Here is a 26,549-nt window from a genome sequence, read left to right on the forward strand (position 1 = left end):
CTCCACCACCTCCTCCTCCACCACGACCTCCTCCACCACGACCTCCTCCACCACCTCCTCCTCCTTCTCCTCCTCCTCCTCCTCCACCATCACTACATCCTCCTTCACCATGACCACCTCCACCACCTCCACCTCCTCCTCCTCCACCACAACCACCTCCTCCTCCACCTCCAACACCTCCTCTTCCTCCTCCTCCTCCTCCACCACCAACACCACCACCTCCTCCTCTACCACCTCCTCCTCCTCCCACCTCCTCCTCCACCTGAGGTTCTGTGAGAAGCCAGAGGGCAGAGCTCCATCAATCACTGCTTCATCCACTGGAAATGTCACCTCAGTCTTGACCTTTTGATGACATAAAATATTTTTCGTTCAGGCACCAAAATGATTAAATTCACTGCTCATTTTGTGAACTTTTTCCATAATGCTAAACTTTCCAAGGGACTTTTGTGGCAGTATTTATGATCTTGTCAGTGGGCGCTAGATACAGATGACTTGGAAAACCTAATTGACAATTCCAAGTGCACAGAGCTGCCCTTGGGATTTAATCATTTATTCTGGTCACCTTAGTGCACTGCGTCTCTCCCTCTGCTGCCTGAAACTGTAGCTCAGTAAACAATAGCTGTAATTTGTAAATGGTCAGTGCACTTGGCTGATGGGGTGTTACTCCAAATTTGGGAACATTTTAAGTATATGATTTGTGAACGTCCTATGAACAGTAAAGATAAAGCAAAACGAAATTGGTAATTTAAAAAGAAATGTGTGAGTCATACAACTCTATGAGGAAGAAGGATAAGGTAAAACGTGAGGAGACTTAAGGGATTGCCCAACTCCATCAAATCAAATGCCCCCTCTGTGGTGCTCCCGTAACTTGACGCGTGTCTGTGTCTGTCTCTCTCTGTCTCTCACTCTCTGTGTGTGTCTCTCACACATACGCACACACGCTCACGCACATCCGTGCTGTGTGCTATATGCTGTGTCTGTCTCTGTCTCTCTGTGTGTGTCTCTCTCTCAGTCTCTGTGTGTCTCTCTCTGTCACTCTCTCTGTGTCTCTCTCACTCTCACACATACATGCTCACACACATCCATGCTATGTGTTCTATGCTGTGGTTGTTGACAGACAAGGAAATGCCACTCACTGCCTCCAAATGCTTGTCCTATTTTAAGCAAGAAGAAAAGAGGGCCCCAAAGTCCATCATCTTGGACCATCACCCAGCTTCTAGGTGAGTAGGAAAGCTGTGACCACTCATAGCACCAGCTAGAAGAAGTGTCTTCTCAGAGCTAACACGGCCATCTGACAGGTCCTTGAGCAGATCTGGCAGGTCTTTCCCTTAAATACTGACTGTTGACCAATTAGTGGTATGGTGATGGTATCCCTCAAAGCGTTCTTAGGGACCTGTGTTAGCAGTTTCAGTAACAGCAGATAAATGTCCAGCTCAAACACGTTTACCCGGTGAGTTAATGAATTCGCTGTCGTAGAAGAGAGTGCAGGGCACTGCCCTGCTCCACCTCCTGGCATTTCCTTCCTCCACCTGCGAGCTGCTTCCTCATCCTGTAGTGGGATGTTTGCAGCAGTCCCAGACCTGACCAAGAGGAGGAACAAGCCCAGTCTCCACCTCGGTCACGTAGAAGAGAGCCTTTCCCGAAGTCCCTCACTTCCGTTCCCACAGTCCATTGGCCAGATTAAGGAAGCACCTTCACTGGGAACTAGCTTGTCAGGATTGTTGTTGTGAGGTGCCACCAAGTTGCCTGTGATAGTGACCCATCTGTCCGTTGCCCTGTCCTGTGCCATCCTCACCATCTGATACACTCATGCCCTTTGTTACTCACTGTGTCCATCCATTATTTGAGGTCTTCATCTCTTTTTCCAGTTCTCGACCTTTCCCAGCTAATGTCCCCTCCCAAACACTGGCCCCCAAAAAACATGCTCAAAGTATGTGAAAAGAAGTTACACTGTTCTTGCCTCAAGGAGCAACCTGGTTGAGTTTTCTCCAAGATAATTCTGTTTTTTCCTTAGGAAGTCCATGTTCAGCACTCATTATCACCACAACTCAAAGACCTCAGTTCTTCTGGCATCTTTATTCATTGTCCAGCTTTCAGAAGTAATTGCAAAGACCATGGCTTGAAGCAGATGCACCTTAGTCTTTAAATAGACATCCTTGCTGTTAAACAACTTTGGAGGGGTACTTGACAGCAGATTTTCCCAGGAGGGCAACATGTCTCTTGATTTCTTGGCGTCTTTACCTTTGACTGTAGATCCAAATAAAAGGAAATGGTGAACAACTTTAACACAGTGTTGCCTATGGGTCCAGTGGGAGAATTTTTGTTCTCTTGGATGCTGAGAAGAGTTTGACATTGCCGCAATTAGCTCAAACCAGTTGGAAACCATCCTGGTTCTTGATACCTTTCCCTTACCTCCAGCAAATTGTGAAACACGAGAGTGGGTACTGCCCAAAACTGGGCTTCTGCCAGGAAGGGAAAGGAGAGAGGAGGACTTTTGATGGGGTCAACTATGTGCTGTGTTTCATTCTTATTTTATTTTTCCTGTCTGTGAAGTTTCTTGAAGTCATGTTTATCCATGGAACTATGTGCTGGGCTAGACTCAATGTGGATTTTTTTTTGGGGGGAGGGGTACTGTTGAATTGAACCTGACTGGCACAGGAGGAAATGGTGCCACCTTCTCCAGCAGAGCTTCTGGTGGATTTGAACCATGAGCCTTTGGGATTGCAGCGCAGCTTCTTGCCACTAGGCCACCAGAGCTCCCCTCAAGGTGGACTTTAGTATCACCTCCGTCCTTATTAAAGACATGGCTGTGTCCCCTTCAGTTCTTTTCACATCTGCTTCCTGCTCAGGTAGCCTGAAGGAAGCTAGTAGGCACATTTAGTGCAGGCGTACTGTATTAACACAGGCTTGTGGGCTGATGAGCCAAAAGACCTTTTGACTGAGTTTAAGAAAACAGGCAATGCATGCCCTGTCCTCAAATGCCCCCATGTATAAGCCTGTTAATAGCAAGAGTCGCTGGACCGAACGCTTATCAACAAACATGACTTTGGTCTCTGTGAGCACGTCCCGGGTTGACTCTAGTTCACATATTTGGACTCTGGCTTACTGGGAGGATTTGGAGTAGAGGGAAGACTCAAGCTTCCATGCAACCCAGTGCTCTAGAAGGGAAATCAGCCCTCTGTCTCAGAGCCTGGGTGCTCCATCGATTCAGCTGTCAACTCCTGACCAGAAGGTTGGTAGTTAGAATTCGGCCACCTACTGGCTCCAGAGGAGAAAAATTTAATGGTCTGAGCCTGCCCCTTGGGATGACAGCTTAAAAGACCCTATGGGGTTGTTTCCTTTGTCACCGAGGGTCCTCACTATGAATGAAATTCCTCAGGCACTCAGCATCTGAAGAGTAAACTCCCAGGGAATATTAGTGTCTTGGGGCTGCAGGCAGAACTTAAGATGTGCCTTCTACCATTCTTTGTAGAGAGCAAAATTACACAACCTAGTCTGGCCCCATGAGGGCCTCATTTGATCTTGTTTTGTTCTACTTTTTGGACTAAGAAAAATCAATGTCGAGATAAACATCGTATTCCTCTGGCAGCTTAAATCCATGTCCCAGGGGCAGGAAACAGAGGATGCGGCATTGTTGAGTTTTTGTTGTGGGGGTTTTTTGTGTTGTTTTTTTTTTTTTATTTCCTCTTCGAATCATCACATCAGCTCTTGAGCCAGCAGGAAATCTAATCCCCTTCTGATTCTGTTTTCCTTCTTTCCACCAAGTTAAACTGGGAAGGTTTCCTTTTTTTTCCTGCTTGTTAGAAGAAGAAAGAGAGACCCTAACTCCTTTAATTAGCCTTTCGTCCCCTCCCCCACCTGCTCGGTGACTTTCCTTTCCCTCTACTCTCGAGTTTACCTTTTTCTTCCAAGACCGGTGCTGACCATGACCTTGTCATTCTCCTGCTGTCACTGCTGTAAGCTCCTGGCGTTCCTGCGGCTCCTCCTTTGATGTGTGGGAGTTTCTGACTGGGACCCTTCTCGCCCTTTTGCATGACCTTCTCTGTGGTCTTCTGGAAGTGGTGTACATGAAGAGTGCATGGCAGGCTGGAATTGCAGCACCCTGCCCGCTTACTGAAGCTCAGGGCTTTGAACCCACCAGCTTGGCCTGTGGGCGAAGGATGTGGGTGTCTCCTTCCACGAACATGTACAGCCTTGGAAACCCCATGGGATCTCTCTGAGCACTCTGTCCTGTGGGGTCACTAACGGGCTTGCTTTTTGGCTTATGCGCTTGCTTCCTCCCCGGACGCCATCTGAGCCTCCAGACCTCAGCGTCTGGTGGCCCTTGTGAAATGCAGTTGACTGAATGAAGATGGACTCTCCGGAGACCACTTTGATCTCTGTATTCTAGAAAACTCTTCTTCCGAGGGTGAAGGTCGTCTGGGAGGTTCAACCTTGCAAACAGCGCAGAGGGGCTGAGGGCAAGTGGAAGGGTGGGAATGTGTGGAGGGAGGAGGAGGAGGCCCCAGGGGTGAGCGTGGACTGAAGAAAGATGTCCTGCTCCAAATCTATGCTACTGTGTGGTCCCAGGTCACGTCTCTCCACCTCTGGCCAGCCTGCCTTTAAGCTTAGCCTCGGCTCTGTCTGTATTCTCGAGGTCACCATCTCTCTCTTTTTAAAATTATTTTTTTTTAATTGTGATTTTAACGAATGTTTACAGAAAGTTAGATTTTCGTGCATTCATTGCACATTTTCCTCCCTCCCTACCTCATTCACTTTTTAAAAAAAAAATAAATTCATCCAGTGTTGCATAATTTCCTCCCTTCCCCCTCCCTTCCCAGTCCACTTTGCAGTGCACCTCTTCTTCTGGGCTGTTGTCACACAAGTGATTCCTAACCATATATTCCTTTTAACCAGATTTCTTGAGTGGCTTTCTTCCTGCCTTTAGCATGTGCTTCTGAAGGTCGAGGGCCATCTGCACAGCCCTCAGGTACACACGCGGACCCCTTTCTGTCGGCCCTCCAACTGCCCTCACTCTCTTGTCTGCATCCCCCAGGGACCCTGGCAGGGTCACATACTCCAAACCCTGGAGGGAGCAGCTCTCAAAGGACAGCCCCATGCAGCTCCAGATCCGGGCCCTGGAACTTCAGCTCTCTGGCTAAAGAACACTGCTTCTTTGATCCTTCATCTCTGCATCTAAAAAAGAAGAGTAAAAGGAAAGCAAGTGAAAATAATGCTCGCCTTAGAAGTTTAACGAGAAAATAATGTTTGAAGGACTTCACAGCCGTGCTCCTTTTGTAAGGGGAGGGCGGTGGTCTCTGGAGGGGTAAGGAAGTTGCCTGCTCTGTTTGGTACAGCAATAGCCAATCACTAATCCACCAAAATGAGGCCTTATGGAAAAAATTCTTCCACTCAATATTGACAAAATTATTTCGTCCTTAAGGCGACTCCAATTCAGATTTCCATCAATACCAAAGAACATGGAACAGCTGTGTTCCCATACAGTCCTGTTCTCTGCTCATCAATTTCTCCTCCTGGAGGCAGTCAGTATTCTCAGGCATGTCCTTCCAGAGATGTTTTAGACATGCACAGGGAAATGCTGGCCGGTCATTCTCCCCACCCCCTTCCACAAATCATAGCTCATTGCTCCTGCTGTACCTTGGAGTTATTTTTTTTAAAAAAGTCCCTCCCCATTTTACTAATCAGAGAGATGGAAATGGCATTTTGGTAGGGACTTAACTTGTATTTTATTTCCTATAAGTGAAAACTCGGCATTGCTATTGAGTTAATGTTGATGAGCCCATTCATAGCTGGCCCTCCAGCAGGTTGTTGGAGGCTGTAAATCATAAGGGAGGAGATTGCCCACCTTTCTCCTTTAGAGCAGTTAGTGGATTCGAACTTCCCCTGCTTTGGGTTGGCAGCTCAATTCCCTATTCCCTAGGCCACCAGAGCTCCCTTCCTATAAAGGACGTAATTCCTACTCTAGAATCTGTGCAAAGAATCTGTCTATCCTGTCAACTGTCTGTTCTTATGTTTTGTTCCCTTTCTCAAGTTGACTGTTTTCTTGCTGATTTGAAGAACCTGTGTTAGGGAAGCAGTCCCTCTGTCTGTGATATACACTGTTGTAATTTCCCCCTCAGTTTACTGTTTACCTTTTAACGCTGTCCATACAGATAGTCTCTGTGTGGTGGTGCATTTATTCAAATGTCTGTTCTATGATTTGGAAAGAGAAACTATGGACAAAAGAGCTGTTCAGCTTGGAGAACTGCCCTTTAGCGAGTCTGTCTTGAGCTTTTATTCTTTTTTTGTCACCTCTTCTTGTTTTCTGACCTCCCTCTTGCCTAAGTGAAGGGTGAGAGGGCTGGAACTTTGACCTGAGACAGTTCAAAGAGAGAAAGGACGGTACAGCACTCTGAATCTTGGGACAGATTAAGAACACAGATGGGGTCTAGAGGGCAGGCTCGAAGGTTAAGGCAACCAGAACATAGGGATTCTTCAAAACTCTAAAGGAAAGGATCATTTGTTACACTGAGGGTGGGGTAAGGGAACCAAGCCTGTATCACTCTTCCTATCCTGAGACAGCTGCAGGAGAATGGATGAATTAATCCAGTCAGTAATTCCTTGGAATCCACTATTTTAAGTCAGCTCTTGAGGCACGTGCCTGCCACACTAGATGCATCTTGCCCTAGCATTTTTTTTTTCCAAGATGCCAAGCCAGGCCCTTGTGAGTGACCGGGACCTGGGGACGTTACTGATGCTCGCTCCCTTCTGCATCAGTGTCCCTTCCTTCCCTGGGTATAAGCAAGGCCATGCCCCATGAGGACAGTGCTGCTGTACCACCTGCTCTGCGTGGGGGGCTTGATGGCCTTAACAGCTGGGTCTGCCCTGATCAGAGAGAACTGCAGAGCCAGCCACACGTTCCCTGGACACATGGTGTCACCCTGGACATGCTAGGAAGATTCCAAGCTAGTTCGCTTGGCAGTTGGGTGGTTCTCGCCTGAGCGTTCAAACGTCTGATGACTTGTCTGAACGAGTCACGGGGAGGTTTGCCCTGGATGCCGTAACTGATCCTTCTCCACCTTTCATATCCCTGCCCTTTGGCCATTTTCTTAAAGCCTGATTCTAATCTTTCTTTGAAAAGGGCATTTCTCAAAAGAAATATTTTCTGCCGCTCCTAGACCCTCCTGCAGCAAAAGAGGATGAACAAGACTCTTTCATCTTCTAGGCATGCGTTCTTTTAAAGTTTGATCTTTTGATCTCATGTTTTGTTTCTCTGGACTTAATGGTTTGCTTCAAAATCACCTAAATATCAGGTCAAATAAGACAAATGTTTTCAAAAGCAAACCCCAGTGCTTTATTGTAACTCTGAACAACGTGCTGTTGCGAATTGTTCTTTGTAACCTGTAAATCGTCTCTAACCTGGCAGGAGGTGCGGAGAACATTCCAGGTCTGAGGTATGCCTCACCAAACAAGATGGTCCCCAAACCTCAAAGACAGCAAGTCACCTGCAAGGAGTTCTGCCTTGTCACTGTCTCGATTATTCTTTATATGAAATAATAGAGAAGGTGCTGCTCCTTTGAATGCTTGAGTCACCACAGGCTTTTAAGATACGTTGCCTGTCGGAACTGGGGGGACACAGTTCACTCACTGTTGGCCCCTCTCTCATGTGAACCATTGATCCCATTTCGTGGGCACTGCGGAATAAATGTCTCAGGTACTCCCTGACAGATTATGAGTGGACAGAACGCTAAATTCAGAGTCTTCAGAATTGGCCACCTATCATGGAAGCATATTTCAACTTTTTGGCCACTAGAGATCAAATTCCCAGGCAACATGGGTCCATGAGATATAGAACTCGAATAGGGACCAACAAAAATGGAGCATATCTTTGTAGGAGGTAGCTGTCTTGACTAGGTGATGGGGTATCAGAAACCCAAGTTAGTGGTACCAGACCCAGCTCACCATAATGGTACATGACAGCTTATGCCATGTGTTCTAGGCCAAGACCTAGAATGAATTTTTGGTGTATTTGTGCCAGAATAATTGAATTTAAGATTCTAGGGTTTCTACCCATCTATAAATGCATGAGTCAGTGCCCAGGTTTTTTTAAAAAGGCATAATCAGTTTATACTTTTTGAAGGAAACATCCCCACTGTGATCGTGTCTCACTGGAGACTGTTACGTTGTGATGCGACCTTAAAATGTACTTTAAATACGTGTGTACACACAAAAAGAAAAAGTATGGACACAGACAAGGTTTCTAACTCTAAGGAAATGGTTAGATATATTTTGACGTGTGATCATTACTGTTTAATATGTAAGGACTTCTGCTTTGGGCCAAGATGAGGTGATAGGGTCAAGATTTGTCCTCCTACCTGAAGCTATTACAAGTTTGGGATATTTTGTAATTTATGAAAATATCGAAAATAAGATGTTAAACATCAAACCATGAAACTTAGCAGTCCAAGAGATGGAAACAAAAGAAATGGGCCTAATAATAGCTTACTGTTGGCTGCCTTGAAAATTCCCAGGTTGCAGTGTGTGGAGGGAGGATGGAGAGGAACCCAGCAGATTTCCTGAACTGAGGGTTCAGAACCAGAAGATTCCAGGAAGACCAATGCCCCTAGAGTTCACAGGATAGAGAACCACACAGGAGAGAGATGGGTAGGGAGGGATCCAGGGTCTGCAAATGGAAGAGTGCTGTTCAATTCATGCATGTGAGGAAACTGCCCAAGGACCAGGGACGCATTCCCTGATTCTCACCAGGATACTAAAACTTGATTCATCTTCTCAAGTGAATAGGTTGGGAGAAAAGGAACCATCCACTGACTGGCTGAGAAGCCCTGTCCTAGATTATCAGAGATTTGCTGAGATGGATTAGGTTGCTTTCTCACAGGATCTCTTTCTTTAGGAAACCTTCCTCTCCCCACCTCTGCTTCCCTCCTCTTATGTTCATCTGAGGCTGAATCCTGAACTAGCTTGTAGTCCAATAGAAAACACCTTTCCTTCTGTGCGGTAAGTCCATGGATCTGTGAGCGTCACTTGAACATATCTGATCCTATGGTGAATTTGTGCTCTGGGGTCTCTCTGGACTGTCCAAGGCAGAGCAGCTCAAGGTGGAATATTCTGGAAGGCTATATACTTGAGCATCCCAACCTGGTCTGTAAACGCCCACAGCTCTGGTTGAAGATTTTCCTTTTAGAAGAGAACCGGCTGGGTAGGAAGTGGGGTGCTAAGACTTAGCTTGCAGATAACAACCCCTTAACTTCTCTAAAATGCTCACCAGTGACTTGACCCAAATGATGTAAGAAAGATAAACTCTATCAGTCAGTCTTCCTGACATTCATGGCCAGAATGTTCTTGTTCCTTGTTCTTTGTGCATGTGAGTTTGTCTGGGGAGTTGTCCTTTGCCTTGTAGGATATGTAGCAGCCTTTCTGGCCTTGACCAACTGGATGCCAGCAGCTTTCTGTCTCCATCCTCTTCCACACATCTCAGAGAGCCAAAGTCATGCCCCTATTTGAGAGCCACTGATCTGTAGTAGTGAGCTGTGTCACACAGCCACCAAGTTCACAGCAACAGCAGTTTGACTCCCGTTTTACAGGCTGTCTCGATCTTACAGAATCTCTTTCACCCCCAGCTCCTGACTCAAAGGTCCCTTTGTTCTTTCTCAATGTCCCTTTATGGTTGAGATCAAGGATTCTGAGTCAGGAGGACCTTGGCCAGCCACTTGGCCTCTTGAGACGGCAGTTTCCTCATCCATAAAATGAGAGTAACAAAGACCTAGGTGACTCTGAAGTCAGTCGAAGGGCGGGGTGGAGGGGATGTCTGGAAAAGAGTTTTCCCCCACCCCTTAATTGCTGTGGAATTGAGATTTAAAGATCATGCAGAATTTGTAGTGTTAAGGTATCAAGAATTTCCGCCTTATTACCATCTGTTCTGGTCCCCATTTTAAGATAAGCAAGTCTTTGTAAGATAAAATGAATTCAAGTTCTGTGCATTTCCTCACGCACGCACGCACCTGGCCACGTGCGGCAGGTGGGAAGCAACTTGCCTTTCTCCACTTAGAAGCTGTTGCAGAGCTGTCGCAGACCTCATTGCATCATTTTTGCATTATCTTTACTCTGTGAACGTTGACTCCTGAGTGCTGTGGTTTTGGGAACCACAAGGGAAAAAGAAGCCTCTGTAGGGGACAGGTGTCGACAGTGCTTCATATAGGGGTGGCAGTGGGCTCCCCGCTCCTCTCTTGAAATCCTTTTTCTCAGTCTCTCCATCTAGTTTCCTGCCCTTGTTTAGTGAAAACTTGGTAAGGATCCCATTGCGTTTGAACCGGGGTTATGAAGCACCTCAGAGTTACCAGTATTCCAACTCACCTGACAGGCTTTCCTGGATGGTTCCCTCTTAAGATTCCAAGACACCTTGCCTGTGAGCCATTATGGAAAATGTGGCAAAAGATGGGAAAGTGCAGTCTGCTCGCAGTCAAATGACCCGTCCTTTGGAATTCCTTCAAAGAATTCTGACCTAAGGAGCCCCTCTTGGTCTCAGAGTTCTGGGACTTCCGTTCTGGATGGTGACTTCTCCTTGCCTGCCCCTCTCTGCTCTGAGAAGATGCGTGGGAAGAATTGGAAGCCAAGTTAAAGGCCTTACTTCCCGAGTAACCTTTGTGGAGTCTCAGGTTCACCCCCTGGAGACTCATTTGGAGCAGAACACTGGTGCCCCTGTTCAAGAGCCCAGGGTTGCCCAGAAGGAGAACCAGCACGTGAGCTGTTGCCACACGGAGTCCACGGCCCTTTTGCGTCTAGAATTGAATCCTGTCCTGTCCCCAGCAGCTCCGTCATTACCCGGCTGGCTCTCCACATGGGATGGTATACAGACACTGCAGAGCCTGGCCAACCCAGCCTGCCGAGGCCTTTTATAGGAGACCATCTAGGCTCTTTGATGTTGCCCTTAGAAGCCTCGGGACCTTGCTTCAGTTAAATTTATCCCAAGGCCAACTTGACACGTGGCCAAGAAGTTGTTTCCTGTGGATCCCAATCCAGCACAGCTCGGTGTGGTCTGAGTGCCCCTGAGCAGGGACTGTGGTGGGTCAGCAGACTGTTCCTGTGAGCACGCTAAGCCCGTGTCCCCGCCACACACAGCCCTCTGTCACCACTTAGCCTGGTTCACAGCCAGTGGACTCAACTATCAAGTGTCCTGTCTCTCTGAGGTAGACGTCCACAGGCTCCCATGATCCCGCTATCACCTTGCAGAGCAGCCTTTCTCAAGGGCACCCCATAAATGTCCTCAGAGTGTGTCTGGCTTGAAATAGGGAGAGGTGGGGAGGGGGTCTCTCCGAGGGTCTCATTTTCTCAAAGTGGACATTGTTAAAATGTTTCCAAATGGTGAGTTTTAGTATTTGATCAAGTCCTTCAGTAGAAATACTGTCGTGGGAATTTCAGCCGCCCAGCAGTCAATATCGGACCTACATTTTGACTAATTGGTGCCTGATGGCTTTCATCATGTAAACCAAGTGCACTTGAATTTTCCTCTTCATGTTGTTTTCCTCCCAGTTTTATTAATGTGAAGGAATTTCAAGGGCCTTTAATGTTTCCTTAGAGAGTCACAGAGGTGAAGGACAGAGTGTGACGGAAAGGGACGTGTGCAGATCCTCAGCTCAGACGTCTCCCCTCCTCCCCCAGGTCTGGTGGCTGCCCAGTTGTGTCAGCTACCTTCTGACATTTGTGGAGACGACGACTTAGGAGATGAAGATATTGAGTCTCATGGACATGCCTGTCTTGTGAGTTTCTGGCAGCGTGCAGGCCATTCTCAAACCCTTACATTCATCTTTTTTTGTTGCCTGTGGCACCAGTGTCTGTAGATGTGCTCATGGGCCTTCAGATGGCCCCTCAATTGCTGTCCTGACTGGAGGCCCAGAGGAATCTGGGAGTTGGCCTATCGTCCACTTTCTAGATGGGGCTTCTTTGACCTCTTGTGTCTGTGAGGCCTCAAATCTGACCTTATGGATCCCAACTTGACGGCTTCATACAAATCCCAACTTGACAGCTTCGGAGCTCTTTTTGTTGACTTCTCAAGCCTTCTTTGAGGGCTAATCTGATAGGCCCTGACTCTGATATTGCTCATGTATCACTTTTATCTTTATTGAGACATATTTTATGCTTATTGAGATGCTTTGTTATTATGAGCAGAAATTATAACGATCTACAACCATTTCCCACCCCACCCCCAGCTGTGACATGTGTGTTTAGTAGGAGGTTGAAGAATTTCCTCAGTGAGGTGATATTTTGCCATGTTATTGTGTGCCACCAAGTTAGAACTGACCCATAGCTGACCCTCTGCTGGGTTTTCAAAGGCAATTAATCAGTCTCACAGAGGAGATTGCCCATCTTTGTCCTGCAGAGCCGCTGGTGGACTTGAACTGCATGCCTTTGGGATTGCAGCACAGTTTCTTACCACTAGGCCATCAGAGCTCCTTCCTCCTCCAACCCATCACAATGTTCATAGCCTGTGAGAGGAGGCAGAAGACAGAATGGTGACTGAGGGAGTGGGCAGCAACAGAGGGAGGGCACAGCGTGGCCGGAGGGAGTTAGTGGCTTCAGGACAGCGCAACATCACGGGCTGGCTGGAAGGAATCACTGGCTTTGGGGCTGATCAGGACCCTCCCCTCCCCTCCCACATGAGACCACAGGCAGCTTTCTTCGTGTTTCACTGTGAGGAGAGTGTGGTATGATGGCGCACAGTACCTTCTCAGCCAGCATTAGTTCCTATTCTCCTCAAGAGCATAAAAGAAACGTGCATTGTGATAGCCAGGCTCTGACATGAAGAGAAAACCAAAAATCTCATTGCTGTCGAATCAGAATCAACTCATAGCTGAACTTGTAGTTTTCAGAGGCAGTAAGTCGCACAGGAGGAAATTGCCCCCTTCCTCCTGTGGAGCACTGATGGGGGATTCGAACCACCCGCTTTTGGGTTGGCAGCACAACTTCTTAGCCATTAGGCCACCAGGTTCTGAAAGAATTGCCAGATGGGTCGTAGTTTCCACAGCAGGCACAGTGTACTGGACAGGGGGTATATGGACCACAGCCTCTTTTGGCCACAATTGGGAAACTGGTTCTGTCTGAGGGAGAGAATCTGGGGTCCCTGCTCTCAAAGGAAGTGATGAGGTCAACAGTTACAGCAGTGGGAGGTCAAGGTGGGCCACACAGGTTACCAGAGGTCACCCGTGCAGAGTGGGCAGATCAACCACGGCCCCAGGCTTCCCAGCTTGCGCAGAGTGGAGTGATGAGAGAAACACTGGCCACTCAGTTAATTGTTTACAGGCAAGTGTGAGAATGGGAGTGATCTCTTTGGAAGAGTGTGGGGTCTTGAACTTGAGAGGACCGAGTCCAACCTCAGTGCTGAGCTGGTGACCTTGTAACCTTGCATAAGTCCTATAAACCCTTGTAGCCTGTTTACTCAGCTGTGAAAGGGGCAGAGTAATATAATTCTTCAAAGCGCTTGAAAATAACTCACTCAACGCTGTGAAACTGGAACTGACTCATGGCTGACCCTCCCTTGAGTTCCCAAAGCTGAAAAATCACACGGGAGGAAGTGGTCCATTTTCCCCCCGCAGGACTGCTGGTAGAGTTGAACCCCATAACCTTTGGGTTAACAGCACACCTCCCTATGGGCTAATCCACAGAGAACATGCTTGTTCAAAATAAGATGATCTAACTCAAAGCTCTTAGCCTGGTTCCTGGTAGACTGGTAGGCAGCAGTGGTAGTTTCCTTTTTTTTTTTTTTTAACTCTAAGACTTTGGCTCAGTCAGGGATCACTTGGGTGTATTCAACTGAGAGTTGCACTGTTAACACAAAGGCCCCCTGTCTCCAGAGGTTCGAATCCACCAACAGCTCCTAGGGAAGGATGATGCGAAATCTGCTCCCATTACAATTTTCAGCCGCCAGAGTCCGAGTAGGAACCAGCCCAATAGCAGTGGGTTTGAGTTTTTAGGCTCAGTTCTCTAGACAAAGGGGACTCCAGCAATTTCCACCTGAAACCGGTGTTTTGTCGCCTCTTCCCACATACACTTGCCAGTGCACTTCCCCCTGCCCCCCAGACATCCTCGCTGCACCCCAGGTGTGCTAGGAATGTAAGCTGGATGACTCATGGGTGTTCTTGAAAAGAGAGTGGTCCCCATCTTCCCCTTCTGCTGCCCTGGCCTCCTTCAACTTTAAATCCAAACCCCAGATCCAATGCTTTCTAATCAATTCTGACTGATAATGCAACCCCCTGTCGAGTTCCCACGCCCATGAATCTTTCTGAAAGGAGACACCCCCGCCATCTCTGTCCCACGGACACCTGGTGGAGCTGCACTTCCGGCCTTCTGATCCATTAAATATGTCCCTTTCCGCTTTGTTGTTGTTGCTGTGGGCTGTCAAGTCGGAACTGACCTTCCAGCGGGTTTTCAGAGACAGCAAATCACAGGGGATGAGATTGCCCATCCCCCTCCCTGGAGCAGCTGGTGGATTCAAACCACCTATCTTTGCTTTGGCAGCGCAATTCCTTATAACAGAGTCATGAGAGCTCCCTTTTTATAGAAAAATGGAAAAAGCTCCCACTTTAGGAATCTATACTCCAGACACTTCCTTTTCCCAGGACTTGGTATTGCCAGGGTTCTCTTAAAGAGCTAAAGGCAAACTTTCGCACAGAGTGGGAGAATGCTTGCTGTAATGGTCCATCTAGGTACAGACAGGGCTGCTCATAGCCCAGTGCACCCACGTGTTTAGTGTACCACCTGTGTCTCCTCCCATTGTTGTGGTGGTGTATACCGTCTCCAGCAGGTTTTCACCACTAAATCCTATGGGAGGAGATTGCTCATCTTTTTCCCATGGAGCAGCTGGTGGATTTGAACTGTGTGCCATTGGGTTGGCAGCACAACTCCTTACCACTAAGCCGCCAGCGCTCCCTCCCCAGAACCCGCATTCCTGAGGTTCATTCTGGGTAAACATGGCTGTGGGTCAAAGCCAGCCTCATCTGTAAGACCTACGTCTTCCTTTGGGACGCCCCAATGTCCGCTTCAGCCGGGACCTTGAATCCTTAGTGATTAGCAGGCCCACTGATATGAAACCTTAGAGATCTTTCTGATTTGTTCAAGACTGTCCCCACTTATTCAGACCTGGTTAGAAGAAGCCTGGCTTGCTTTTTCTGAGGGTGATAAAGTTTTTAAATGGATCTCAAGCAAGACACAGATGCGGTCAGGGAACTGAAGGCTGCGTGTTAAAATGACCCCTTTAGACCTGCATGAACGCACAGGTGTGTGTGTTAATACTTGCTTTGATTTGAATGGGAAAGGTGAGACCCTGCCCGCTGCCTCGGATTTGTAGAAAGCCCTAGAATGAACCCACCAAGAGGTGGTCAGTGGCTGGAGACTGCCAGATTCCAACACCCCCAACCAGAGGTTCGCCTCCAGGTGCCATCTTGGTGCAGACGGCGAAGGGACAGCTTGTCTCTATACGCAACTGGTGGAGGTGGCTTTTAAGAATGTGAAAGCCCCCGCTGAAGGGCAAAGTATATGTTAAGAGAACAAAATAAAAGGGCGGCTGCATAGGCTTCTTTTTGAATTGGAGACTCTCTGAAGTAGCGTTGTCGTGGTTACCTGCTTGTTTTTACTTGTATGTGTGAGATCTGAAGGCCGCGGAATTAGAATAATCCTCCCTCTGTGAAGTACGTATCTGTAGCAACAAGTGCCGAGGAGCACCTGGCTTGCACGCACTGTTGCCCGTTTTCATCTCTGTAATTTCTTTCTTTTTTTTACCCCCCTCATCTGTCAGTGCCGCCCGGGCCTGTGGAGAGGAACCGTGATGAGAACAGCGAAGCTCCCGGGCCTTGGTTTTGCCACACGCGTTCAGGATCACTCACACCCCAGACACATTCGATTACCCGGTCATCAGCAAGGCCCCCGGCCTGCCCGTGCCTCACTCGGTTACAGCCGCCTCTCCCCTCAGACCCGAACCATTTCTAAACACAGAAGCTCATGTGGAAGCGTTCGGTGAGCTTTATGAGGATGACGCTATGAGTCACGGTTACAGGCCTCAAAACTCATGGGCTGCCGTGATGACAGAAAACGAGAGTACATTCTTATTTACACATCGTGAGGGCCTTAGGTAAGAAGGTGGGCACCAGGCGTATTTTTGCCCCTGAATGGCCACAGGGCCTTGGGCAACAGTCTGTCCTCTCTGCTCTCACTGGACTCAAGGAGTCTGGCTTCCTTCAGAACCCTTTAATATCAAGGGTCGAAGATTGTTTATGCTCCTGTCTGGTGGTTCAAATCCTTCAGTGACTCCCTGAGAGAAAGATGAGTAGTCCGTTGTCATGCAGTTTATAGCCTTGCAAATCCAACGGAGCATCAGCTATGAGTTGGTTGCAAATGGATAGAAAGAAGTTGAGGATTTTTTAGTGTTTTTATCACTTTGCATTTCAGCCTCACTGCCGTCAAGTGTGTTCCAACTCACAGTGACCCTTTTATCCAGTTTCCAAAACCATCAATCTTAATTAAAGGAGATCGCCTGTCTCTCTCCTTGGGAGCCACAGGGGAATTTAAACCACCAGAGGTGGCTGTGTGGGCTTGTTGCTGCAGGCTGTGAAGGTGGAGCTCCAGTTTGTGTTTGGGGATCAGGACATTCTGAAAGGAGCTAAGCCAAACAGCATTACAGGGTGTCGTGTGTCATTTGTGAGCCTGGGAGGGACTCAGCTGGTCATACTAAACACCCGCGTCTCTTTTCAGTGCTTTAGTCACACCAACTGGTGCAACAGTGGGTGCTGATGCATTCGGGGTGCACCTCCATTTATAATAGAGCTGTGAATAGTAGCAGTTGGCAGTGTCTGGTTCATATGCCTTTAGCAGAAGATTGAGTGAAATGAAATGTTTATCCAAAGTGTGTTACCTGATTTTTTTGTGTGTGTATATTTATAAGGAGATTTGAAGACACTGTCTTTACAAATTGATCTAAACTTGGGTTTCCAACTCTTACTCTTCCTGTAAGTGCCCTGTGTTTTGAAAGATACATATCTACCAGGTTAACTGCAAGTCTTACGTGCAATTCCTGTTCTGATTTTGATTGATTTTAGCCACACTGCGACCAGTCAGATGTCTTAGCAGCGAGAGCTAGTGAGTGACTAGCGCTCCACACTCAGCTGATGTCTTCTCACCACAAAGCAGGGAGATGTGAGGCAGGCATGACTCTGCAGGAAATGGACACCTGGCATTTGATGTCTTGAAAGAATGAAATCAACTCACGGGCTCCTAAAACTCCAGGGCATCTGCTGTAGTGTGTTACTGCAAAATAAAATTGGCTTGGCTTGGTGGGCATTAACTGACTGCTGGTAACGAAAATCATAACTGTGGGAAGAAAGTGTTGTATTTATACCATTCATTAGTCTCTTACATTAGTTTCTTGAATAGCCACTGTAACATGCTTTCTCACTTTCTATAATCACAGCCGCAGTAGTGAGTTACAGTGGATTAGCTGTGAAATCAAGATCACAATTAACAAGGTTCACCTTCCCCCAACCGCCTAGTATTTGTCCTTTTCTTACTCAACATAATGTCCTCCAGGGTCTCCCATGTTGTGCACTATTTTATGGGCCCCTTACTTTTCAGTGCTGCATAGTATTCCATTGTGTGACTATACATTGATTTTTCTATCCATTCATTTGTCCATAGCAAGAACATACTTTTTAAAAATTTTTACTTTGCTGAAGAAAAAGAATTAGTTCATCTTAAAATGTCATTTGTTGGTGGTGCCGTCAAGTTGGGTCTGATTCAGTGACTTTGTGTTTTGCAGAGTGAAGGTACCCCCTAGCCCTGCGTCATCCACATAACCATTGTTGTCTGAGCTCAGTGTCACAGCCGCCGTGCCAACCTGGCTAGTTGAAGGTCTTCCTCTTTTCACTAATCCTCTACAAACCATATTTATTTAGTCTTGAGGTTTTGAAGTACATTTTTACGGAGTTTAGCATTATGAATTGGTAAACTGGAAGATACTCAATTGTCTCATGTCCGTCATTTATATTGAAAATTTGAAGCTCTGTCTCACATACTTTGGGTGTGTTGTGTGGAAGGACCAGTCCTTGGAGAGGGACATCATGCTTGGGATAGTGGAGGGACAGCAAAGGAGAGGAAGATCCTGGAAGAGATGGATTAACACGGTGACTGGGTAAAAGGAATAGATGTGTTGGAGACAGCCAGATTGGCTCAGGATAGAGCAGGGTTCAGAGCTATTGTACTTAGGATCCCTGTGAGTTGTAGATGACTTGATAACACATAACAACAATATTGAAAATTTAGCTAAAAATCATAGTTATTGCTGCCTTAAACATGGTAAGTCTTCCTCCCTCCTGCTGGTTTCTTTGAAGATATTCTTCTGACTTGGCACTTTTGATGTTGTTGTTGTTGTTATGTGCCGTTGAGTCACTTGCGACTCATAGCAACCCTATGTACAACAGCTCTAAACTCTGTCCTGTGCCAATCTCACTGTATCCAACACACTCATTCCGATGACCCCAGTCACTGAATCAATCCACCTCCCAGAGGGTCTTCCCCTCCTGCACCTGCCCTTCACCCTTCCAAGCGTGATGTCCTTCTCCAAGGACAGACAGGTCCCTCCTTACAACATGTCCAAAGTATGTCAGATGAAGCCTTAGAATCCTTGACTCCAAGGAGCTGCCCCGTTTAACCCTTTCCAGGATGAATCTGTTTATTTTCTTAGCAGTCCATGGCACCTTCAGCACTCTTCTCCAACACCAAAGCTCAAAAGCATTAATTCTCCTTCTATCCTCCCTAGTCATTGTCCAGCTCTCTGACACATAACAAGTGATTGCAAAGACCATGGCCTGTACCAGACGTACCTTAGTCTCCAGAGACACACCATTGCTCTTGAGTACTTTAGAGAGGTCCCTAACAGCAGACTTTCCCATGGCAATATGTCTTTTAATTTCCTGGCTGCTGGTGCCAAGAGTGTTGATTGTGGAGCCAAGCAGACTAAAGCTGTGAACAATCTCAATCTCTTCACCATCCATCCTGATGCTGCCAATTGGTCCACTGGTGAGAATCTTTGTCTTCTTGACATTGAGTCTTTAAATTTCTCATACTTGATATCCAAGTGCTTTGTGATTCTGAGACTTTGTCTTCCTTTCATTTTGGAAGTTTCTTAACTATTATCTTTTAAAATACTGTTTCTGCTCCGATCAGCCACCTCACTATGGCCAGTATTTGTCTAATGTTCTGTTTGATAATGTTCTTTGTTCCCCCTTGCTTAAGACTATTATTTCAAGTTTATTAATTCTCTTTTCACATTTCTAATAAACTGTCAAACTCTTCCCCCGCCCCCAGTTTAGTTCCATTTTTTCGTTTTGGAAAACAGGAAAATGAACTTTGGCTGTGCTTTTCTGTTCTGGTGAACAATATACAGGTTCATTTCCCTCCCCCTCTTATTTTTAAAAAATTTTATCTTTTTAAAATATTAGAATTTCTAGAACTCTCAGTTTTTAAATTAGTTTTCTTTTCCAAAATTTTCCATTTACTCTTTTACATTTTTAATATATTGTTGTTGTTGTATACTGTCGAGTTGGAACAAACCCATAGCTGAGCCTCTGGCGGGTTTTCAGAGGCGGTTAATCACATGGGAGACTACCCATCCTTCTCCCACGGAGCAGCCGTGGCCTCGAACTGCGTCCCTTATGTAGCTATCTTCCATGGATTCTCCACTTTTTTTGGTATCCCTCACCAGCTGTGTGTGAGCCTGCGAAAGCTCGGTTCCATTTTTGGCCACAGCGCTCAAAACCATCATCTTCTGAGTTGGGAATAGGCACTGGTTAGCAGGTGCCAAGCTCTGACCTCCATTCTCTCCTCTGGAACCTGACCAGGCATAGCCTCGCAGTCTCAACAGCCTCCCCTATGACCCTCAGAGACATTTGTTGTTTTTGTTTGGACTGAAGTGGTTTTGTTTTATCCTCTTCTGGTTTTATCCAGCGTTTCTACTTGTTTTCAGTAAGCAGTTCGCCTGAGGCAGCTTTGTCTGCCTTTTTCAGAAGTACAGCTTCCGTGAAGCGGTTTCATTTTAACATGGACCGTGGAGCTGGACCAATTCCTGCATCGCATAGTGTATTAGATGTTTCCATGTTTTCACGCTTCGCTTTTCTACTTAGTAATAGCAAGCATAGAACAACTACTTGTACAGGAATAACTCTTTGTATTTATGTAGCTACTTCAAAAGAGGCCAGAAAGCTTCCCAGATAGCATTTTGTCATGTTGTTGATATTCACTGGGCATTTCTCTGAAGAATAAATCATTTATAACTCGTATGAACTTTGTTATGTGGAGGGCAATTTTTCTGGTTATCCCATAGACGGCATTCCCATTTATCATGGATTGCTTCTACCTTGTTATTTCTCAGTGTAGCATCACTTTGCAGAGACCCTTTGACTAAGCAGTGGTGCTGAGTGGGTTGTGGTTGTGAGGTCCAGGTGCTCCAGGTCCACCGTTATTTGAACGTCCATTTCCTCAGATCCCCTCACCCTGTCAGAGCAGCCTCGCCAAGGTTCTTGCTGGGCAAGTTTGCTCCAAACATGCAACAAACAGGCGACACCAAGAAGATGCTTCTTCACTTGTTATTGTTGTTGTTAGGTGCCGTTGAATCAAGTACAACTAATTCCAACCCTATGAACAGAGGATCTGAACCTCATCCTAAACTCTTCCATCTTCACACTTTTTTTTTAAACACATTCTTTCAATTTCCCTCACCTCCCCCCCATAAAATTGTACAATCTAGTCATTAATCCCCACTTCCTCCTGTACATCCATATCCCTCTGCTTTCAGCCTCTCCTTATTCTCATTCTACAATAACGGTGTTATACAATATTTATCCTTGTGGGACTGGGTTAGTTCACTCAGCATAATGCTCTCCAGTCCCTCCCAAGTTAGGTAATAATTTACAAAGTTCTTTCTCCTGTGTGCTGCATAATATTATTCCATTGTGTGAATGTACCATAATTTCTCAATCCATTCATTTGTGGTTGGACATTTGGGCTGTTTCCGTGTTCTCGCAATGGTGAATAATGCTGCTATGAACACCGGTGTACAAATCTCAGTTTGTGCCTCAGTGCTCATATTCTCAAGGTATATTCCAAGTAAAGGAATAGCTGGGTCATATGGGATTTCTTTGTTCAGCTTTTTGAGGAAGCGCCACTTTTTGACACTCGAGAGCCCATTGCAGCAGTCACTGCATCAGTCCACCTGGTTGAAGGTCTTCCTCTCCTCTGCCAACCCTCCACCCTTCCAAGCATCATGTCCCTCTCCAAGGAACAGCCCCTCCTAAGCAACATGCCCAAAGTGTGTGAGGCGAAGCCTCCTCATTCTTGTCTCCAAAAACCATCTGGCTGCACCCTTTCCAAGACATACCTGTTTGTTCTCTTGGCCGTGCATGGGATGTTCACTGCTCTTCTCCAACACCCCAGCTCACAGGCATCAATTCTTCTGTCATTGCTATTCATTGTCCAGCTCTCAGATGAACAGCAAGTGATCAGAAAGACTATGGCTTGAATCAGATGCACCTTAGTCCTCAAACTGACCTCATCGCTCCTCAATAATGTGGAGAGGTCCCTAACTGCAGATTTTCCCAGTACAATGTATCTCCTTATTTCCTGACTGCTGGTGCCGTGAATATGTACTGTGGCTCCAACCAAGATGAAGTTGTTGACCGTTTCCGTCTCTTCTCCCTCCATCATGTTGTTCCCTGTTGGTCCAGGAGTAAGAATCTTTGTTTTCTTGACATTGAGCTGCAATCCATATTGAAGGCTCCATTCCTTGATCTTCTGCAACAAGTAATTTATTTGATTCCTCTACTCTCCACATTTCCACTCTTGGGGATTGTCTCTTTACACAGTAAAAAAAGAAATCCCTATTCAGGTAAACATGACAACTGGAAGCTAAATTATCTGCCAGGGTCCTGTGGCCTCTAGGAGACATCTGAGAAGTCAACCAAGAACTGAGAGTGCGCTCTCAGCAGAGAGGAGCCCCCTCCGGAACCTCTCTAGCCCCAGGCTCCCCCCTTCCAGAGGGCTGAGCCTCTATTCTCTTGAGCCACAATTCTTTGTGTTCTTTCCTGGGCAATGAAAATACAGAGAGACGGGGAGCTCTGGTGGCCTAGTAGCAAGAAGCTGCACTGTAATCTTGAAGGCACTTGGTTAAAATCCATCATCATCTCCGCAGGAGAAGGATGGGCCATTTCCTCCTGTGCAATTCACTGCCTCTGAAAACCTGCCAGAGGGTCAGTTGTGGGTTTGTTTCTGACTCCATGGCACACAACAAAAACAAGGTCACTGTGAGTTGGCTGGTGCTTCCTCAATATCCCCTAAAAACACCCTCGTTTTAAGGAAGCAGGCTGACAATGGGGACGGACAGTCCCCAGACATTTCCGTGAATGCTGAAATCTTGCTCACACAGAAAGCCAAGGCAAAGAGTTACCCAAACGTGCCTGCATGGGCACTTTGTTGACAGTCCCAGGGCTGTTTTCACCTTCCCGCGTCCCCTCCAGAGCTCCTTGTCCCGCCGGCTCCGGGGTCCTCTGCAGAACGCAGCATGTCTCAGGCTGACTTTGACAAAGCTGCTGAAGATGTTAAGCACCTCAAGACCAAGCCAGCTGATGATGAGATGTTGTTCAAACAAGCAGCCGTGGGCGCCATAAACACAGAACGGCCTGGAATGTTGGACTTCAAAGGGAAGGCCAAGTGGGATGCCTGGAGTAAGCGAAAAGGTACCTCCAAAGAAGAAGCCATGAAAGCTTACGTAGACAAAGTGGAGGAGCTGAAGAAGAAATACGGAATGTGAGAGGCAGTCTGTGGATATCAGTCAAGCTTTGGATCCAAACAGATGTTAACATCTTGTTTATCCTAATACTGCGATTGAAGTAGTGGAAAGAGCCCATTCACCCGGTTCCTCAAGCTGTCCAAAATGAGGCCTTAGCAGATTAAGAGCAAAAACTTAGATTTGTGCTCTGCAGTTTATTTGTAGATCAATTGAAGTACATTTGATACTTCAAAAAAAAAAACCCAAAAACCACAAAAACGAAAAACGTGCCTGCAGGTGTCAGGGAAGGCTTCCCCCCTAGGTGCTTTTTTGACACCAACTCAAGTAAGTTGAAGTTGGTGTGTGTCTGTGAAAACTTGAAATGTTTACACCATTATTTATTATGATCACATGAATATAATTATGGGGCATGAATCTTCTCTTCTACTTTATCTAGTTAACATTATTCACTGTGCATTTTCCAAGTGCCGTATTTATATCGTCGGTTATTTACGGTTAATTTATTCCCGGGTTTCACTGTGTGGAGTCACACTTGCATTAGCATCTGCATGCGCCCTGTGTTTCTCGGAGAGCAATTCATGGCAGTAAATCATACAAATGAAACAACTAAGTCAATAAATGCTTGTGACTCTTAATTGCTCCACTGCTCTCCATTGGGTCGCTGCGGCTGTAAATCTTAATGGGCAGAGATTGTCTGTTCCATGTTTCTCGCTCGGAGCAGCCAGTGGATTCGAACTGCTGGAGACATGTGGCCTGTGTGCCTCATAGTGCAACAAACTTCAGCACCAGAGCTCCTTAGGGAATAAATCCTACAAATGAAATGACGACGTCAATGATTCTTTGTTGTCACTTTTCATTTCCCTGTTAAATTCCAAGGGAGCTCTACTGGCCTAGTGGCAAGTAACTGCACTGCAGTCCTAAAGGTGCGTGGTTCGAATCCATCAGCTACTCTGTGGGAGAAGGATGGGCAATCTCCTCCCATGGGATTAAACTGCCTCTGAAAACCCATAGGAGGGTCAGCCTGACTCAACCATACACACCAACCGCATTTCATTCCAGAGACTTTATACTGGTTTGTATTGTCACCGTCTCTACCACATTGCCAGCACTGGGCACAATCCTCCTTCTAATTCTTTTTTTTTTTATTTTATTTTTTTTTTATTTTATTATTTGTGTGTGTGAGTGCACCGTCAAATCCGATCTGACTGGTACAGGAGGAGATTGTCCCTCCTTCCCCGGCAGAGCATCTGGTGGATTCGAACCGTGAGCCTCTGGGATTGTAGTTGCAGCTCCTTACCACTAGGCCACCAGAGCTCCCCTCTCCTCCTAATTCTTGAACATGTTAAGTGCTATTTCTGTATCTCACTGCTCTGAGTTTAAAGGCAGAAACTGGATCTTATTGATCTACGTGTCCCTGGTGCCTGAACCATGACTTGCCTCTCAGTGCCTGTCGGATAAGTGTTTGAATGAATGGATACAAATTACCCTTTCTTATTGTGTTTGAGATGCTATTTCATCATCCATAACATTCTTATATTTGAGCTTTCTGCTCTTTTCCATTGTCCTATATTTCTGGTTTTGTGCTTTTACTAGGATTCATGTTCTTTTATAATACGTTGTACTATCCAGTAGAACATTTTATTGCTTATTTTATCGTAAGTCTTTTTTAAAAAAAAATTTAAACGTTATTTATTATTTTCCCCCTTAACATATGTGTCTCTGTGTGTTTATATTCCCTAATCAAACCATTAGTCTAAAAAGTGACAGAGATCACTTATATTCTTAGCTGGCTGTGATTTTTAAAAAAAGCAACACAAAACATGAATGGAGGTTGTGTTTTGTTGTGTAGGGTCTCTTTTCTGAATCTGTTGATCATGTGCCTTATAGCCTCTAAACTACAGTGGGTTACTTAAATCGTGTTTTTTTTAAAATATTGAACCAGTCCCTGTAATCTCAGAAAAAGCCACCTTGGTTATAATTCTTTCCTTTTCTATGTTATTGTGGTTTATGGTGGTGGTGTGTGCCCTTGAATTGCCTGCGACTCATAGCAACCCTGTGGAAAACAGCTCTGACCCCTGCTCTATCTTGAGGCACTTTCATTGTCTCTGCCACACCTACCCTATTACACAGGTCACTAAGTCATTCCATCTCATCCAGGTTCTTCCTCCCTCCACCCTTCCAAGCATGACCTCCGTCTCCAAGGACTGGTTCCTCTTTGCAACATGCCAGATGTCAGATGGAACTTTTATGTTGCTAGATTTTATTTATTTACTACTATTTTGAATTTTTAAAATTTTTTAGTATTTTGTGTGTGTGTGTGTACCATCAAATTGGGTCTGAGTGGTACAGGAGGAGATTGTCCCTCCATCTCCAGCAGAGCATTTGTTGGATTTGAACCTTGGAATTGCAGTACAGCTTCTTGCCACTAGGCCACCAGAGCTCCCTTATTTATTACTATTTTGTGTTTGTGTTTATTAAATATGTTGGTGCAGTTTGCTACCTTTTAGTGTCAGGGTAAGGCTGGCTTCGTAAGATATGTTAGGAAATGTTCTTTATTTTCGGAAAGAGCTTGTATAGAGTTGGTGTTATTCTTTAAATGATTGGGCAGCCTGGAGCTTTTCTTTTCATAAAGTTACATAATGTCAAGGTCAGTTTCTCTCCTATAGTGTTGTGGTGGCGCGTGCTGTCATGGAACTGACTCCTAGCTGACCCTCCAGCGGGTTTTGGGTTTTCGGAAGCTGTAAATCGCATGAGAGGAGGGTTGCCGATCCTTCTCCCTCAGAGCACCTGGTGAATTTGAACTGTGTGCCTTTGGGATTGCAGTACAGCTTCTTTCCCTTGGTCACCAGAGTCACTGGTCACATAGAGAGCTATTCAAGTTCTCTGTTTGCTCATGGATCAGATTTGGTAGTCTGTGGTCTTGAAGGAAGTAGTTCATTTCATTTCAGTTGTATTTTGTGCATGTTGTTTGCTGTTGTGAGGTGTCTGGTGTCGTCTACAACTCCAGTAAGCAACACTCACCTGTGAACAGCAGACCCAAGCCTTGTCCTGCCCTGTCCCATCCTCTGATATGCCCCAGCTCATTGCTAGTCACTGTGTCCCTCCAGTTCATCGAGGCTCTTCCTCTGTTTCTCTGACCCTCCACCTTTCCCCACATGATGTCCTTTTCCCCAAGGACTGGTTCCTCTTGGCCGCATGCCCATAATACTTGATAAATAGTCTCGCCGTCCTTGCCTGTAAGGAGCACCCAGGTTCACGTCCTCCTTCACGGACGGGTTCGTTCTTTGGACAGTCCACGCTGAGCTGGCTCTAGGTGGAGGCTCTGCGTGTCTGTTTTGGAGGAAAGCCCTTGTTTCCTTCAGCACCTGTAGGCCTGCCATTCCCTGAAGATTCCCATGTGTCCTGACCTTGCTCTGTGTCAGGAAGCTTCCTCATCAGAGCCCTCTGTCCGAACCCACATTCCTCTCCAGCTCCCCACCTTCTCCGTTTATCTCACTGGAGGCCTCATCCTAAGGACGCCCCCCTCCCGTCACAGCAGGACTGTGCTGAGTAAGGAGTGTTGCTTTCTGCTCTTAATCCCTTTACATCATTTGGTTTGTCAGGTCCCAGGGTATCTGATAAAGCAGGTAGCTTCTACATTATGTCCACATTATTGTGGGGGGGGACACAATTGAGTCTGTGATATTGACTGTAAAATTATGGCTAATTTCTTCTCTCCCTCCCTCCCTCT

The 26,549-nt window shown here is 46.3% G+C and overlaps 2 protein-coding genes across 2 annotated transcripts in view; both read left to right on the plus strand.

Moving 5' to 3' along the window:
- Positions 1-26,549, plus strand: part of ULK4 (unc-51 like kinase 4) — a 483,261-nt gene that overhangs the window by 441,752 nt on the left and 14,960 nt on the right. The window lies entirely within an intron of this gene.
- LOC102847352 (acyl-CoA-binding protein-like) lies at positions 22,592-22,840 on the plus strand. The gene has a single exon (XM_006892993.1). It carries the CDS (start codon positions 22,592-22,594, stop codon positions 22,838-22,840), a length of 249 nt encoding a protein of 82 aa, XP_006893055.1.

This window comes from Elephantulus edwardii, unplaced genomic scaffold, assembly GCF_000299155.1.
Source record: "Elephantulus edwardii isolate Elephantulus edwardi_28Jun2011 unplaced genomic scaffold, EleEdw1.0 scaffold00121, whole genome shotgun sequence".
In the NCBI taxonomy this organism is placed as follows: Eukaryota; Metazoa; Chordata; class Mammalia; order Macroscelidea; family Macroscelididae; genus Elephantulus; species Elephantulus edwardii.